The sequence below is a fragment of the Dermacentor variabilis genome, unplaced genomic scaffold (assembly GCF_050947875.1).
Source record: "Dermacentor variabilis isolate Ectoservices unplaced genomic scaffold, ASM5094787v1 scaffold_14, whole genome shotgun sequence".
NCBI classification, from domain to species: Eukaryota; Metazoa; Arthropoda; class Arachnida; order Ixodida; family Ixodidae; genus Dermacentor; species Dermacentor variabilis.
The window spans coordinates 11,467,232-11,486,424 of NW_027460302.1; the positions used below are offsets into that span (position 1 = coordinate 11,467,232).

The following is a 19,193-nucleotide window of genomic DNA, read 5'->3' on the forward strand; positions in this document are numbered from 1 at the left end:
TGCTCCGATGGAGCCTCACTCGCCAAGAGTACAACTTCTCCGTTAGGTATAGGAAGGGAAAGTTGCATAGCAATGCGGATGGTTTGAGCAGGCTAATTTGAATTCTGCGTTTAAGGATCTCGCCTAAATTTTGGGGTTGTTATAGTTAATTTGGTTAAGCCAAGAAGATCCCCTCCCTTTTAGCAGGATTCCTTCCATGATTGCTCAATTTGTCAGCATGAAATTCCTTTGAAAAAAAATTGGCATAGCGAAATGCAGCATTTTTTGTTTCTACACTTAAGTTTTCATTGAAGCCTAGCGGGTCTAAAGTGCGATCCAAGATAAGTCACCTCGGCGCAGAGCCGTGTTGTGGGGTTCGCTTTGCAGTTGCCTGTCCTTGTTGGATGTTTTGGGGCGGTGGCATCATTTCACAGCAGGTTGCTGCAAGCCAAGGCATCACCCCCTTGCCACCAGCTGTTCTCTTCCTGCCCAGCAGTTGTCAGAGCTGGACAGTTGAGATTTTCCGGGCCATGGAGGAGCTGTTAGGAACGGCCTGCAGAGGTGCCAACATATGAAGTTTTCCCAGCCAGCTGCAGCAGCGGGGTTGGCGTTTTCTAGGAAGCGACCGTCTCCAGCCAAACGGGGCCACTAGGTCTACTGTGGAAACTTGCTTTGAAAGTGTAGAAGTTGCCACAGTTCAGCCCTGTTTGTTAGGCTGCCACCAGAGTGTTGCGCCCCTTGTGACCTGTTTGTGTGTGTGTGTGTGTGTGTATATATGTTCAGGCCCAATAAAGGAGGGGCATTCCCTTTTCGTCTAAGCAAGTGGCGGTACGTGTCGGTCCGTCCCGGCGTGCTCGTGCCCCACGCGGCACTAGCCACGCGACATGGTGTCAGAAGTGGCCGGAAAACGCCCCCCTGCCTTAGCCCTCACCTCATAGGACGGCACCAAGATGTCCCTCGAGACCGGCGAGCCGCCGAAATTGTACGGCGTCAACTTCCAGCCGCTGGCACCGTTAGACTTCGCGAACCCGCCAACGTGGGCGACATGGCTCAGGCGCTACGAAGACTACGCAGTGGTTTCAGGAATGATGCAAGCATCGGAAGACATGCAGGTACGCTCGCTACCGTACTGCATGGGCCTGGAGGCCTGCCCGCTTCTCGAGACTTTCTCGCTCGATGCCCAGTCGCTCGCTTCATACCAAGATGTTGCCTACCGCTTCACTGAGCACTTCGTGCACCCGGCAAACGAGCTTTACGAGTCGTCACGCTTCCACAGACGTGTTCAGCTACTCGACGAAAGCGTCGACACGTACTACGCAGAACTGCGCAGGATGGTTAAGCGCTAACTATCCGTCTGCTGCTGTCGAGGAAAGGCTCGTACATGACCGGTTTGTCGTCGGCCTCCGCGACTCCCGTCTCTCGGACCAGCTGTGCCGGAATGCGAAGTTGATACTCCAGTACGCTTGGACACAAGCCCGTCAATCTGAAGACGCCGACAGGGAAAAGGCGTTGCCCCAGAACCGCACCGAGCACTCCCGCAAGCTCAACCTCGACGCCACAAAAGCTAACAAGTTCCCCTCTCATAGTCTCTCCGGCGCTAAACCTCGTTCACCGCAGCCGCAAGCAGAGTGCTCACGCGAGCCGTCCACTTGTGAATTCTGCGGCCGCGCGCCTCATCGACGTTCAGACTGCCCGGCCCGACGCTCCGCCTGCAACTTCTGGAAAAAGAAAGGCCACTTTGCTGAAGTAAGCTGCTCGCGGAAGTTCAAGCAGTACAAGCTCAGCTCCGTTCACTTGCACGCCGTCGCGACACCCGCCTCGGTTAAGTTTTTCGACGTCACCGTTGATGACTACACAGCGCAGATCAAGGTTGACTCCAGAGCCGAAGTATCTGATGTTCCCAGCGACTTTCCTACGTTGCCCAACAAACTCAACCATGTCGACACTCTGCACACTGGCCCAGGAGGACAGCCACTACGCGTGCTGGGCTCGTATGTGGCACGACTTCAGTGGCAAGGAAAAACAAGCTGTCAGTGCCTCTACGTGATCCAGTCTCTCACTGTTCCTCTTTTGGGACTGCCAGCGCTCCAAGCCCTCCAAGTAGTTCGATTTCTTGGTCAACTCAAGATTTCAAAAGCGACGCTGCACGCCGAGCTCTTCAATGGATTGGGCACCCTCAAGGACGAATACAACATCCGGTTGAAACCTGATGCCACACCTTTCTCGCTAAGTGTACCTCGCAGGATCCCCATCCCGCTGCTCGAGATTGTTCGCTGCGAGCTGGACAAATTGGAAAGCGCAGGCTTTCCCTGAGCAAGTCCCTGGCCTCCTCGGTGATGCAAGTTTTTTCGAAGCTGGACACGACCACAAGCTTCTACCAGGTGAAGCTCTCTAACGACTCCCAAGAGCTTACGACATTCATCACCCCATATGGCCGATACTGCTTCTGCTGGCTCCCCTTTGGCATCACCTCCGCACCAGAGTACTTCCAAAAGCAGATGGCAAGAATCCTGGAGGGCCAAGAAGGAGTCGCCAATATGATAGATATTTTGGTTTTTGGACGCACCCGCCAGGAACATGACGCCAGACTGAGCCAGGTGCTATCTTGCCTTGCAAAAGCAGGTATCACATTGAACCAGGACAAATGTAGTTTTGGGGTACCTGAGGTCTCCTTCCTCGGAGTCGTCGTCCCAGCACAGGGCATCAGGCCAGATCCGGGCAAGGTCGAAGCAGTCAGAGCCATGGAAGCTCCAACGGACGTTGCTGGCGTTAGAAGACTGCTCGGAATGGTAAATCATTTTGCCAGATTCTTGCCACACGTCTCGGATGTCACAGCTCCCATCAGAGCCTTACTGAACAAGTCTGCGAGTTGGGTGTGGCAGCACGAGCAAAAGGCAGCATTTGAGAAAATCAAGGAACTCTTGACGTCAGACAGGTGCATGGCCAAGTACCACCCGTTGTACGCCACTACGGTGTCTGCAGACGCAAGCTCATTTGGACTCGGCGCAGTTTTGCTACAGACGCAACCCTCTGGAGAGCGCCGCCCAGTCGTGTTCGCTTCGTGGTCAATGATTGAGACCGAGCAGCGTTACAGCCAGACTGAAAAAGAAGCATTGGCAACGACGTGGGCTATCCAAAGGTTCGACGAGTTCGTCCGTGGCATCCCCCTTCGACGTTGAGAGTGACCACCTGCCACTTGTTTCACTTCTCAGCAAGATGGAACTGGACATGCTGCCGCCTTGTATTCAGAGACTACGGCTGAAGACCATGCAATACCAGTTCCGTATGCTGCACGTGCCAGGAAAGCTGCTAGCCACAGCCGATACGTTGTCGCGCATCACCTACAAGCCACCCACTCCTCTAGACACTATCGAACTTTTTGCAGCACAGGTAGTCGGCTGCACGTCGGAAGTCTTGCCACTCAGCCCTAAAGACGTGTGACAGGCACAAGAGTCCGATGGCGAGTGCAAGGCCCTCGCCTCCTACTGCCAGCATGGTTGGCCACAAAAGACCAAGATACCACTGCACCTCTCAAAGTACGCCTCTGTGGCAGACGAGCTCTCTGTCTGCGACGGTGTTCTGCTGCAAGGTGCCCGGATAGTCATCCCATCGTCCCTTCGACCAGTGGTCTTGACGCTGTTGCATGAAGGTCATCAGGGCATCAACAGGACCAAAGCCCTAGCTTGGGAGTCAGTTTGGTGGCCCGGTATCTTGACAGACATCGCCTCTCTCGTTGCCAACTGTGAACAGTGCGCTTCCACCCGCGTGAACTTTGCCGAGCCCCTGCTCTCCACAGCCCTATCTGGACATCCCTGGGAATTCCTTGGGATGGACTTGTTCCACCTCAATGGCCAGAAGTTCACCCTGGTGGTGGACTATTACTCAAGGTTTCCTGAGGTGGTGACCCTGAGGAGCACGACAGCTCAGGCAGTCATCGACACTCTCAAATCCATCTTTGCCCGCCATAGAATCCCGCAAGAAGTCAGGTCATACAACGGCCTACCGTTCTCATTGCAAGAGTTCGCGGCATTTGCAGCGTCATAAGGCTTTAACCACAGGACCAGCAGTCCACACTACGCTCAATCGAACGGAGAGGTGGAGAGGATGGTGCGTATAATCAAGGTCCTGTTTCACAAGTCAAAGGATCCTCATCTGGCTCTGCTCAGCTATCGGGATACTACAGGAGTCAACGGCTTTAGTCCAGCCCAGCTGTTGATGGGATGTCAACTCAGAACCAGAGTCCCAAAGCAAGACTCCCAGCTATGTCCCAACTGGGCCCCAACGAAAGAAGTCGTCGCCAAGGATGTGACTTACAAGCAGAAGCAGGCCGACAACTACAACAGGCATCATGGAGCTCGAGACTTACCGCCACTCCAAACAGGTCAGTGTGTCTGGGTGCGACCTGATCAAGTGCAGGCTACGGTCCTCAGTCCGGGGCAAACACCAAGAAGCTACGTGGTCGAAACGGAGCGAGGTGGCACCCTACAGCGCAACCGGCGTCACCTAGTGCCTTTTGGGCCTACTGCCTCCGGAGAGAAACCACCACCACTGCAGCAAATTCGCTGTCAGGAACTTCAGCCTGCCAACATTGTGGAATCAACGGTCCTCCTCGGACAGTCTGTGCAACAGTCCTCTGCAGCCAGGGACCGCAGTGACGGTGTGACACGAACACGTTACGGCCGGCCTGCTGTTCTGCCGCGCCGTTTGAACTTGTGGAACTTTTGACGCATTTGGCTTCCTGAATCTCTCCCGTCTAACCTCCAATGCTTCAAGGGGGGAGATGTAGAGGTCGCCACAGTTCAGCCCTGTTTGTTAGGCTGCCACCAGAGTGTGGCGCCCCCTGTGACCTGTGTGTGTGTATATATGCTCGGACCCAGTAAAGGAGGGGCATTCCCTTTTTGTCTAAGCAAGTGGCGGTACGTGTCGGTCCGTCCCTGCGTGCTCGTGCCTCACGCGCCACTAACCACGTGACAGAAAGGACAAGGCATTATTCCGCCGCCTCTTGGCGTCACAATGTCTGCTGCGGCGACTGACTTTGTGAGGAGGACAATACGCCGAGTCAGCAACTCTTCGTCACCAGAATGCTGAGAGACAAGGTCGGCAAACCAGGCTTCGTTAGTGAACTCACCATCACCAACCTGGTCTGTCGGGAGCAGGGGAGCTTATGAAGGAATGTATTTGGCGGCATCGTCTCACGCGCCTTTCAAGACGCAAGACAATGGAAAACCACGGCGGCCATTCTGCGGGGGTCAGCTCGGGGATTAAGAGGCACTTCCTTAGGGCAAGACCCAGTTCTGCGAAAACCGTCTCGCCTCGGTGGGGGCGGTGAAACTTGTGTGGAAGTGTGTGTGTAAGCCCTCCCCCTCAAAGGCGGCTCAGCTACGATGACTCTGGTCGAACGTTTTCCCTCACCTAGGGATCTAGGGAGGACAGACAGTATTTAAGGAGCTATTGCGCAGCTCCTCAGGGCACTTTCTCTCGCAGCCATGCTAGACTGATGAACTGCAACGTCCTTATGTAGGTACTGTAAATAAACCCACATTCCTCGTTCTCGATGAGAACAAGTCTCTCACTTCAACGTCCTCAGCGTGGATAAGTTGGACGACAGCATGGGCCAGCTACCATCTAATTGATGCCTGACTCCAAACATTACAATATCTGCATCGCCACTCCTCGGAAAAAAAGATCGCCTACTCAGAAAGTAATCACAGATTACAAGAGAGGAAATTCTGATGCCATTAATTTCGAACTCACAGATTTCTTAATTAACTTCAGGAGCGCATACCTGACTCGAAGTGTCAATGCTAATTGGGAACTTTTTAAGACTACAATGCTCAACCTTAAGAACAAGTACATCCATACTATACTTGTTAAATTCGATTCTAACTGCCAATGGTTTACCAGACAGCTTAAAACACTATGCAACCGCAAGAAACGCCTCTACAGAACGACTCACCAAAGCCAAAGTGCAACTGATGAGAGCGGTACCGCTAATGCGTTAGGCAATACTTAAACTGAAAGCTGCAAAAAGCAAATTCTTTTCCGACGACCTACTATCAATACTTCAAACAAGCCCTTACAAATTTTGGCACATGCTTTCCCCTACGTCACAACCTAATCACATAGACCTCACAAACGCTAACAGAGTTGATGCCGCACATTGTGCTTCTGCTTTAAACGACCATTTTCCTCTGTGTTTTCCACTGCTAATAATACCACTGATAAAGGAACATTGCCCAATTTTACCACTGCAGCAATGCCAGTTAAACTGATTAATGATCTCAAATTTTCATCCTCGGCTGGCTGTGACAATATTAACAGCAAATTACTAAAAGGTACCGTATCAGTCTCAAGCCAGGTACTACACTTAAATCTTCATGTAAACATTACAAACAGGAAACGTCTTTGATGATTGGAAGTAAGCTCAGGTTACCCCAATTTTTAAAACAGGTAATCGCGCGATCCCAGCAAACTGCCGTCCTATATCCTTAACCAGCATCCCATCGAAAATGCTCGAACATATCATAGCTTCAAACCTAATGACCTATCTGGAATCTATCAATTTTTCTTTCACCGCCAACATGGTTTTCGAAAACAGTTATCGTGTGAAATTCAACTGGCAGAATTCACACAAGATATACTACATTACATGGATGAAAACCTTCAAATTTACACCATATTTTTAGATTTTTCTAAGGCATTCAACCATGCCCCTAATAATTACTCTCTAAGCTATACCACCTTGGAATCCCTCCCAACATAATTTCCTGGCTAGAAAACTTAAAAAAAGAAAGAGAACGGAAGCAGTTCCCAACCGCTAATAACTACGGCTTGCCTCTCTCTGACGTAATGTCAGGCGTACCCCAGGGTGCCTGTCTCTCCCCGCTTCCCTTCCTAATATACATAAATGACTTACCCACTAACAGACTAACGAAGTTAAGACTTCTTGCCGATGATTGCGTTTTATACTCTCCCATCCGTAATCCAGACAACAGCACTACACTTCAACATGACCTAGGATTACCGTATTTACACGATTGTAAGTCAATCCCCCCGTATTGCGTGACAGGAAAAAAAAAAGAGCATACCCAAGGGCGCATTTCATAACGAAAATTTATTAGTATCTAGCATGGTCACTAGACTGCTCGTCTTCACTAGTGCTGCCATCGTCATCGCTGCTACAGTCCCACAGTGCGTCGTCGTCCAGCGAAATTACACATTTGGCAAATGACCGGACTATGGCATCTTGTGAAACAGCAGCCCACGTCGAATGCACCCAACCACATGCAGCCATCAGGGAGGCGCTTTTTACAGGTCCAATTGGCACAAGTTCACAGTCTTCTACTGCCGGCCACTCGTACTCACGACGGAGTAGGTCCTCAAAGGCAAAGATCCGGGTTTGTTTCATGACCATGTCGCACTTCACTGGTAGGGATCGATCACGCACTTCAGCGACGTAGCCTAGAAACTTCGCCTACATTGACTTATTGTGCAAGCTTCACCTACATATCCGGCAAGCGTCCCAACTTCGGCCCATTGGAAATTCTTCGCTTGCTGTCACAGGTGAAAATTTTGCTTCGCTGCAGTTGCCACTGTCGCACCAACCATTTGGAGGAAACATCGAACTTGCAGCCCGCTGCGCAGCGATTTGTTTCTTTGGTGTAAAGGATGGCAGCCCTCTTGAACGCTGCTGTGAATGAGGACCTAACGTTTAGTGGGCCTGGAGCACGCATGACGAATGAGAAAGCATGGAAGTAGCACGTAGCCGGCAGTAGAATCGAACACGTCAAACTAAAAGCTACCATAGAACACCTATATAAGCTACAGGGAAATGCAAACATGTGAGCGGCGTCTGTTCTTCCATGAACTATCGATAGTCCCTGCAAGCGCCGCCGTTCTGGGGGTGCCGCCGCGAATGGAACAGTGGCACTTCCAGCGACTATCGATACCCCCCATGAGTGTTGCGTGCGCTGTAAAACCCTAAAACATGTTGAAAAACCCTTCCAAAAAACTAACAAACGCGCGGGATAGCGAAAACTACGGGTAGGGCCATACAGCAAACATAAAATTGTAACTACATTGTAGCTCCCCTAATATCTTGTTGGTCTCGCTTTTTTATGGCGGTGCCATGTTTTGGTTTCGATTGTCAGTCGACCCCGCCACTTCACATCTTCAAATTAAAAAAAAATAAGTCGACTTACAATCATGTAAATACGGTAATTGCAACTTGGTGTGATAAATCACTCATGCCATTAAACCTTACTAAATGTCAAATCCCGCAAAATCAGCACAGCACATCACACCTATAGGATCAAGTCATTTCTCATTAGCCATACATCGTCATACAAATATCTCGGAGTGCATATGTCACTATTGCTATCATGGTCAAACCATATTCAATCCATCTGCGCAGAAGCCTCGCGCACACTTGGATACACTCGTCGCAACTTGAAATTAGCATCATTGGACATAAGAAAGCTAGCTTAGCAAACCTTCGTGTGACCAAAAGTCGATTATGCTTTGTTCAATTTGGCACCTTTCACAACCTTATCTTACTAATGATTTAGAAAGGATCCAAAACCGCGCTGCCCATTTTATATGCTCCCAGTAGTCAAACCAATACCAGCATCACTGCACTGAAAAAATCACTGAATCTGTCGTCACTTGAATCTTGTCGTATCGTTTCCCGACTGTGCATTATCCATGGTTTTTTCTATGATCCTCAAACACGACACCCCCCCCCCCCCCCCGTCCTCCTGCAACCATCCACATCAAACTTCATCCCGCATAAACTACAGCCACCCTATAGCACCAATCAACGGCCGAAGTTCTGCCTTGAATAACTCATTCTTTCCCAATGGTATAACACTGTAGAACAGCCTACCCGATAATATAGTCACATGCAGTAACCGTCAAACTTTCCGCAATATGCTAAACAATCACATGTGGCAATCTCACTGAGTGGACACGGCAACCCTGTCTAGACGATGAGACCTAATGTGTCGCTGTTCGTGCGGATTGCCGCTGGACGCCTTGTTCTCGCTTTGGCCTCGGGAACAACAATTTCGACAAACGATGTATGCTGCTGGCGTGGTGCTGAACTGGGAACTCCGGTTTCGCTTAGTTTCGACAATGCTTTCGGTACCTTTTCTACGCCCCCAACAATCTCAGCTGCTGCGCATGCGCATGATGCCTAGGGAGGACCGCACAAAGCTACAATGACATCACTCACTGATAAGTGGATCACCTCACCGTTGGGTTTAAAAGGGCTACCAGCGCCTGCTTTCTTCAGTGGACACGGCAACCCTGTCATGACGATGACACCTAATGTGCCGCTCTTCGTGCAGGTTGGTGGTCGAAAAACAGGCTTTTCTAGCAATTCCTTATCTTATTGTGTTGCCGTGCCCACAAAGAGTGCTGGATTGTTTGAATGATGTGTTTTCAATGGCAAGCCTGCTACTTATGCTTTCCGGAGATGTAGAAGAAAACCCTGGGCCTCCACTGGAGGATATGGTTAAAGAAATGCTTCAGAACCAAAAAGAAATTTTGTCAAAAATTACCGAAATTCAACAAAAGCAGGTATCATTGGAATTAAACATAACGCAAATTCAAAGCAAGCTTGTCGATATCGAAAAGAAGTTACAGAGCATGGACCAAATTGAGAACAGGCTTGCCAAAGTGGAAAGTTGTGTTGAGACACTAGATGTGCACGTGGCTGCCTTGAGAAGACAAACTGAGGACTTGGATAAACGCTCTAGGCAAAATAATCTTATCATAAGAGGAGTAGAGGAGGAAGAATCCAAAACAGATGAAATTTTGATGAAAAAGGTGAACGAGGAAATCTTTGGAGGTATACTAAAACAGAAACTAAACCCAACCGAATGAATACATAGGTTAGGAAAGAAAATCCCTGGTCAAAGTCGTCCAATTATTCTTAGAGTTACGGACTTCAGGGATAAAGTTAGAATTTTGAGCAACTGCAGGAAACTCAAAGGTACAGAATTTAGCATTAATGAATACTTTTCCAGGTGAGTCGTTGAAATCCGCAAGAAACTTTGGAAATCATCGGAAGAAGAAAGAATTAAGGGTGCCAAGGTTAAGTTATTCTTTGACAAGCTCAGAGTTGATAAAACTATGTACACTTGGAATGACATAACAAACGAGCGGAGCAAGTGGCAATGCCTCTGCCGATAAAACTATGACATGAACTCATCACCGAGAACCCTCTGCTTTTAAAATCATAAATTTAAATGCCAGAAGCCTGGTGAACAAGCTGATGCTTTGGAATGTGCTGTTTTGGAACATGACCCAGACATCCTAGTCATAACAGAAACATGGTTACCCACGGACATATGTGATGCGGAAATAACACCTTCCAGGTACATAGTAATAAGATCGAGGGAGAAGGGTTGGTGGTGTTGCCATTATGATTAAAAGCAACATTTCATTCACGATTCTGCCAGTTGAGAGTGATATTGAAGCAGTATGGATTAAAACTAACTTAGGCAGTCGTACAGTTTTCACAGGTGGTGTGTACCATCCCCCCGGTTGCCCCATAGATGCGTTGTATTGACTTAGGAACTTTATGGATTAACTTACCAGGGATTCATTGGCTGTCCCTATCCCCCGGACCGGTAGAAGTCGCCAATTGTGAACAACTACTAGAGCTTGCGCTTTGTTACGAGCTAACCCAGGTTGTAACGGATTACACACGATATGCGGAAAGACGTCCTCGATTCTTGATTTGGTTTTTGTATCGCCAGGCTTGATGTCTTCTCTTGTTTGCTGTGAAGTTGCAGAGGGTCTATCCGACCATAATATGGTTTTGTTATCTTTAAACGTTACTGCAGACATGCCTAGTACTCATTCAAAGAAGTTCATTCTAGATTTTCAAGCTGCTGATGACGTCAGTGCACCTGACTTCTTAGAACAGTCCCTCGACCAGTTTTTAATACGTTATTGTTCCGGAGCCAGTACAGACCCACTGTGGAACACTTTTTCAAACATTGTACGACAGTGCATCGAACGTTTTGTCCCCAAATGCCGCAAAATTGTCAGGAAGAAAACTCCTTGGATGACGAGGGAAATTATACATATTAAAAGGAAACTGAAAAGGAAACGAAATGCCCATTCGCAAAACCCCACCTCACAATATAAGGAACGCATTCGAGAACTAAGTAACCATTTAAAACAACTTGTTCGGGAGAGCAAGGACAGGATTTATAGCATCACACTTTAAAAATTTCTTGCAGAAGACCCCGGAAAATTTTGGCGCTACGTTAATTTTAAGGATAAGCGATTACACGTGGATGCGAGCCAAAATAACGATAAACAGGTTGACAGCTTTAATGATTTTTTCTCGTCTGTTCTTCCACGAGATAACGGTACTGTTCCGCACTTTGTGGATACCTCTGATAGGGTCCCAATAGAGGATATAGTAATTAGCGAAGAAGGAATTCTTAACTTGCTCCTCAACATTAATATAAAGAAATCGCCTGGACCAGATGAAATACCCAACGAATTTTTATACAGGTACGCAGAGTGAGTTTCAAAATATCTTGCCATTATATTTCACTCATCTATTACTTCCGGCTGTTTCCCCAGTCCTTGGAAGCGTGCCAAAATTGTACCCATACACAAAGGGCGGCGCAACAGCAGACGTCAACAACTACCGGCCAATTTCCCTTACCAGCGCGTGTTCAATATTACTGGAGCATATTGTATCAAAACATTTAATTAAATATCTGGATTACCATAGGGTATTATACAGCTGTCAACATGGGTTCAGAAGAAAACTCTCCACGACAACTCAACTTATAAAAATTGTACATGACCTCTCCCAAACCATTAATTCACGTGGCCAAACCGACATAGTGTACCTAGACTTTGCAAAGGCGTTTGATAAAGTTTATCATCCTAAGTTATTACACAAAATAGACGCCATATTTAAAAAATGTCGCAATCACCAAGTGGTTCACGTCTTACCTTCATTGCAGAGAACAGTATGTTCAAATTGGAAACTGCCAGTCTGTACCCTCACTTGTAGTCTGGTGTACCTCAGGCACGGTACTAGGACCACTCTTATTTCTCGTATTTATTAATGATATGCCTAATGACATCACTGTACCATTGCACTTGTTTGCTGACGACTGTGTCATAACAAAATTCAATTGAGACAAGACCAAGAGCTTAACTCAAATCAACAAAAAATTTTAAAATGGTGCGACGATTGGCAAATGGCCATAAACCCGCAGAAATTGGTCTTTATGTCTATTTCATGCAAAAAGCATACCCTTAGTTACTCATACTACATTGCTGACAACAAACTTGAAAACGTTGAAAACACAAATGCTTGGGTTTAACTTTTACATCAGATTTATGCTGGAATACACACACAGAAAATGTGTGCATCAAATCGCTTAGAGCCCTGTAGTCGTTGAGGCGGAACCTCTATCGGGCAACAACTGAAATTAAATGTCTTGCTTACAAAACTCTAGTTAGACCAATTATTGAATATGCTAAAATTGTTTGGGACCCACACACCATAACTAACTGTTCTAAACTTAACCGAATACAGAGCCTGGCTGCCAGGTTTATATTTAATAAATATCGTCGCAATCATTCTCCAACAGAGTTATGTCAATTAGCTGATCTAGCACCACTTGAGCTCAGAAATAAATATGACAGATTAAAATTTCTCTTCGAAGTTATTCACAATCAAGTAGATATTAAACTAGATGAGAGAGAGAGAGAAATTTATTTACAGAAAGGCAGAGAGGTCGGCCTGAGCTATAACTTGCTCTGGCCTGCTACTCTACGCTGGGGAAGAGGGACGGGGAGGGAAAGGGCTGATGAATGATGATGGTATAAGGAAGAGATGCGTATATACAAATTCACAGAGTTGTGGACTCTCTAAAGCCGTGCGTCCAGCCCAGTGGCTTGGAGAAAAGCTATAGCGACTCTTGTTACCAGGGCTTGCATTAGGCCAAGGACCTAAAGGAAACTCGTCCAATAGCAGTCTCTCGTGGATCTTTCCAATGGAGGAGACAAGTTGCTGTCATTCTTGCGCGTAGGCAGGACACACACAAAATATATGTTCAAGTGTTTCTGGCACCTCACAGCACTCACAGTTTGGGCTAGTATCACTGGCACCTATCATATGTCTATAACAGTTGGTGAATGCGACACCAAGGCGAATCCGGTGCACCATGCTCGTATGGCTTCTTTTGAGCTTGTGAGGCATACGAAATTTCATTTCTTGGTCCCATTTGTGTAATCGCTTGTGTCGTCGATCTGTTGGGTCCAGTGTTCTAACGTAGAGCTGCGGTTTACACAACAAAGTAGGGCGTTTGTGTCTGTACGTGAGAACGGAATGCGTACTTCACAAGCATTATCTAAAGCAGTTTTTGCTTCAGTGTCTGCCTGTTCATTCCCAATCAGGCCACAGTGTGAGGGTATCCACCGAAAGGTGACATTGTGGCCATTCCTAGTTGTGTGGTCGAGGCGTTCTGTAATTTCTATAGCCATGGAATAATATGGGCCCCGTCTGAGGACACAGTCAATCGTTTGAAGAGCTGGCTTGCAATCGCAGAATATCGTCCATACGTGAGGAGGCTCCTCGGAGAGAAATCTAAGTGCCTCCCGGATAGCAACAAGTTTTGCGGCAGTTGATGTTGAGCTATGGTCTAGTTTAAACCGCCGAGCGATGATCATATGTGGAATGACGAAGAGTGGAGGCATATGGTGTGACAGAGCCATTGGTATACACGTGTACAGTATCTCTGTACTTTTCAGAAATGTGCCACAGGGTGAGTTGCCTGAGGCCAATAGATGCAATGGATGACTTTTTAGTAATTCCAGGTATCTGCAATGTAACGACAGGTTTAGGCAGAACCCACGGGGTATGCTTGGAATACAGGCGGGAGAAAATCTCGACGGCAAAACACTTTGATGGCGCAATATAGTCCTTGAAAAGCTGGAACCTGGGTGGGTGGCAGAGAGCGATGAGAGAGGATGGTGCCTGTGTCGGGTCAGCGACCCGACACAGGCACCAGCTCTCCAGCGCGCGCACACAGCTAAGTTCCATGCTTGAGTGGGCCGGAATGCTGTACAGTACCATATATACCCTACGAATAGTGCTTGGTACAATTGGAGTAATGACGACTCCGAAGGGCCCCATCTTGTTCCTGCAACGACGCGAAGGATGTGATCAAAACTCTTCAGCTTTGACTTCAGTGCGGCAACGTGTCTTGACCAAGATAATCCCCGGTCTATGACTAAGCCAAGGAATCTGTGGTGTGTAACCGTAGGTATCACTACTCCGTTAACGATTATCGAACACCTGGTCATTTGTTTTCGCGTGAATGTAATCACGGAACATTTTTCTGTTGAGAGTTGGAGGCCTTGAAGCCACAGATGATTATTTTGAGCTTCCTATGAACGCGCCGAGGCGTCGTCATAGTATGTACATTCCTCCTCCACTCGCCCGCAATGATTGCTTCAAGTTCAGTTTCTTTCTAAGGGCAATAAGAGACTGGAATTTGTTACCCGACTCTCTTGTAACCTCGATGCCCTTAACAACCTTTTTGAAAAGTCTTAAAAGCACCATTTTTTGTAATAACACATAGTGACTTACCCAATATATATGCATTTACTTTTAGATGTGTGACTCTTATTGTGTCTATGACGATGCGGTGCCAAATTGTGAATGGTTTCTTTATTACTTTCCCTTGTACGTTGTAGTTCATACTTTTCCATTCTAAGACAAGCTTGTAAACTCAAAGCTTGTAACTCGGTCGCATTCTATGTTTCTTTTTGTTGTTTTTATTCTCCCCTCCTGTAATAGCCCAATGAGGGCCGACAGTATAAATGAATGAATGAATGAATGAATGAATGAATGAATGAATGAATGAATGAATGAATGAATGAATGAGTATACTTGTCCTACGTCGTTTTAGAATGCTCTTTTATGTCCCGCTTTGTAACATTGTCATTGCTGCTCTAGGATTGTCTAGTTTCTGTACTGCGTTTCTTTTTCTTCTCTGAGTTTTTGTTCAATTGTATATTATACCTCGTACGCACCCTTTACATAATGCCTTCAGGCCTTTAAAGTGAAATAAATGAAATGAAACGTGATGTAATACCAGTTAAAGACAGTGGTAAGGTTAGCTGTTATTGATAAATTTCAGTCCTGCGTTTGCAATGTGACACATATTCCAGTCTATAGAGCGAATTGGCCCTGGCTAAAGAGAATTGTGTGTGTGAGTGTAGCCCAATGGTTACATCATCGGGCTGTCGTGCTAGGAGGCCAAGGCTTGATCCCACCAACAGATAAATTTCTTTTTTACTGAGGAGGCCTGAAACAATGCAGGACAAGAACCTACCCTCCTACCACAAAGTGCCTGGGATGAAGCAAGGAATGCTCTGCACAAAAGAAAGTGTCACACCTGTTGATGTGGTACCCGATGAGTGGCAGGTTAAGCAGCACAGTGAAGAGCTCGCCCGCAAAGAGGAAGAGCACATTGTAGAGAATGTGCACCAGGTACTCGGGAAGCACCAGCTGCAAAAGAAAACACAGGACACACTGCTGAGCAGCCGTGGTTGGCTTGCATTATCGAATGCAGTGCATAACTATAAGCATAGCTCTGTCAAAGTATCACTGTTCCTCAATGAGCACTGACATGGCATTCTTTTACTTTTCATTTTATGTACTTTACATAAAAGCCCTGGACCTCTAAACCCCCTCCCCCAAGAAAAATAATGACAAGCCTCAGAGAACCCTCAGTGACTTGATACAATGGCCTTCCTAGGACCAGCTTCGTTTTCATGATGCAGCGTCACGTGGGAACCGGCCATCACAACGTTTTTCCACTCGCTCGATCGTCTGGCTGCAAAATGAGAAGCAGCATAGCAGACCATTGAGCAAGCGAGAGCGGGCACCACATTGTTGCGATCTTGCTCCCACGTGACCCCTCCTGCGTAGTGACGTCATGGAAAACAAAAAACTAAACTAGTCCTAAGCAAAATATTTTTTAAAGCGCAAGCAAGAGCCATGGCACAAAGGGAAGGTAATACACCGGACAGGCACTTCCTAGGATCAGTTGTGCCTGTCCCGTGTATGAGCCTCCTTTTGTGCCGTGTATCTTGTTTGCGCTTTAAAAATATTTGTCAGGTACGATAACAGCTCGGCCAGATGGGAAGCGGTTCTGTGCAGCCCTTCTCTGGCTGACCAACTCTGGGCTGTCTAGCAGGCCTACGATGCAGCCGAGAGGCTTGACCTTCCAGTTCCCACATGGGAGCAGCCCACTTCGTGAAGACTCGCGATCTGCAGGAGTTCATTAAAGTTTTACCATACCATACCAACTAGGCCCACACAAATTTCTTCTAAGCCTTATGGTCCTAGGAAAGCTGCTATACTAAGCTATTTGGGGTGCTCTGAGGCTTCCCATTATTTTTTCAATGTATAGAAATGAAAAGTTGAAAATGTCATGTGACGATTCCTTTATGTTGCACATAATTGTGTGCATAGACTTTGTGGTCATTTTTACATAAGTAAAAGCCACACTTGTTTGGTACAGATGACTACTTGTTGCTGAGCTAGCTGGTTCATACATATGGTGTAAAAGGATGCAAAACAATATAAAGAAACGACAGAACAGGAGAGACGCTTTTCCCTGTTCCATTGTTTCTTCACCTTGTTTCACATCTTTTATAGCATAACAAATTTTGCACAGTTTGTCAAACTGCGTGATTACCTGTGCCAGTTACAGCACCATATATTGTATTCTAACTAAAGGAGTGCAAATATTTGCAATTTTGAATACAAATATGTCTGCTAATCAGTTGGTATTTGATTAGAGAAACAGCTAATGAAGTTGTTAAACATTCATTTCTGTTCAAATATAATGGATAATAACACTTATCGGAGTCTACAGATGAAAAGCCACTCAAATGCATGTGGTGGCTGTTCCAGATTATCCTGCTGAAGGGGAGCAGTGATTGCTGTACAGAGCAACAGTACAATTGCTGCAGTCGTAGGTGCAACTAACTACTCAATAATCTCCAGTCAATAAATAAGTACACGTTACCTTTAGGCAGCTTGTGAACCTGTTTTCTGATTTAGGCAAATCAATTTATTTAGACCAATCTCACCACGTCTGCATCTTTTTAAAAGTATTACCCATTCTTCCTTCAACAAACACAGCCCTCAAAGTGCTTCTAGTGACATGCTGTCCTATCACTGTCATTGCAATGGTGCACATGATACATCATCACCTTTCAGGTGTTTTCTCATTTACAAGCTCTACAGTTCACCAGATGTGCAGTTCTGAATGGCATTACACGCATTATGATGTGAATAAGCCTCTTACTATTTTTTTGTTGTTGTTATCAAATGAGCTCCACACAACATATACAGGTATTCCATTTCGTTTAGAGAATGAAAAAAAGAAAGGTATTTGGTATTCAATCTGAAATTTGAAGCTCATTATTCTTGGACATTTGTACTATATTCAGAAGATTTGCTATTCGAATGCTCTCAAGTTTAACAATGATAATACAGTTTTTCTTGCAATGTTATATTAGTGTTCCAGCCTTTTCTATTGCACATTTATAACTGTACCTTGCCCCTCCTGCATTACCCACAAGGCCTGCAGTATGATGTAAATAAATAAATAAATCATGCAATGGTGGCCAAAGTGACAGGTGACCAGTAAGCCATTTCGGCAACATTTTATGGACTGCTCTACCACACGAGGCAGGCGCAAAGCCGTTCTGTTATCTGGCACAAAAGTAGTCCAAGCAAAGCAAATTGAAATCGCTCTCGTGATCTCTGTAATTTGCAGGCAACGCATTGCTATGCAGATATTTGTGCGCAGCGCATGTGTTGTAAAAAATTGACACCATCTGTTGCTATCGCCATATTTAATTTTATCGTACACCTAAATGAGTACATCTGCAGAAAACACATTTTTCTTCTACAGTAAAGCGGGGCGCATTGAACACTTAGGGATAAACCGCTCTTCACTACAATGTGAGCAGTCAACCTCAGAAGGGGGATCGCACAAATTCAACAAATTCTTAAATTACATTTTGAGGTTTTACATGCCAAAAGTACAATATAATTTGGATTCATGCCTTTGGATTCATTTTGACCACCTGGAATTTTTTGTGTGTGCACCTACACTCCATTTCAGACATCAGGTGCAACACTGTGGAGGCTAGAGAGACTTCTTGCAGTGGCTGTGTCTGCACTTGGAAATAGTTTGGTGTTCTTGATAGCAATTGTGCGAATCTGTCGTTTATATACGAGACTCAGTATCGAATGAAGAAAATGTTGTAATACTTAGAAACAAACAAACTGTGGTATATTGCTATCTAATGTGTTGTTTTAAATCAATTTGTTTTTCTTTACATTTCTTTTCAGTTTCTTTATTGACAGCCCGTCGCTGCAGCCTCACGTGCACACCTGCGCAAGCAAACGCCATTGGGGTGCAGCGAAGCATGGATGGACCATGTGGAGTGATACAGTTTCGTCACCGAACTACTTACGTAGCTTCCACAGCGTTGCACTTGTCTGATGTCTGAAACGGAGTTTAAGTACACAAGAATATTTGCAGTTCGCCTCCACCGGAAAGCAGCTGTTGTGGCCAGCAGTGAACCTGTGATCTCAAGCTCAGCAGTGCAACAACATAGCCACTACACTGCAGCGGCTAAAAATTTCAATAAATACTTTGCTTCCTAAATTAAAGTAAGATAAACACCTTTTGCCAGCTGAGGCCTTTGAACTAAGGCAGCTGTCCAGACCCAGCACGAATATTATGCACTGCACTCAATACCACAAGCTGCTTAAAGGAGTAGTGACACATTCTTCAAGTTGTAGAACCTCTACTATAACATTTCTTGCACATGAAAGGATGGCATTTAGCAAGTACTATGTTTAGAAAACATTTACATTTTAATTTCATACTAAAATTGGTCTTGAAAGGCCCAACGTGGTGTCATTATCATTATTAGGACATCATGATACAGTGCAAAATTTATCCCCTGAAGTCGCAAATTATGAGTCAGTGTTTTTATAGCCTCATATTTTTTCAGAAACATGGCATGAACTTTGGCAAAAATATTTTGGAATTGTGGCATGAATATTTAGGTCAGATTAGGTCAGTCTTCATAATTACAAAATAAAGAACTGTCAGCCCAAGCCCTCCGTACAG

At 46.0% G+C, this 19,193-nt stretch overlaps 1 protein-coding gene across 1 annotated transcript in view; it reads right to left on the reverse strand.

Moving 5' to 3' along the window:
• cni (protein cornichon) overlaps positions 1–19,193 on the reverse strand; it is an 84,682-nt gene that overhangs the window by 51,377 nt on the left and 14,112 nt on the right. Inside the window, exon 3 of the mRNA XM_075677918.1 lies at positions 15,426–15,538. Within this exon, the coding sequence (XP_075534033.1) occupies positions 15,426–15,538 (113 nt within the window). The remainder of the gene's footprint in view (positions 1–15,425; positions 15,539–19,193) is intronic.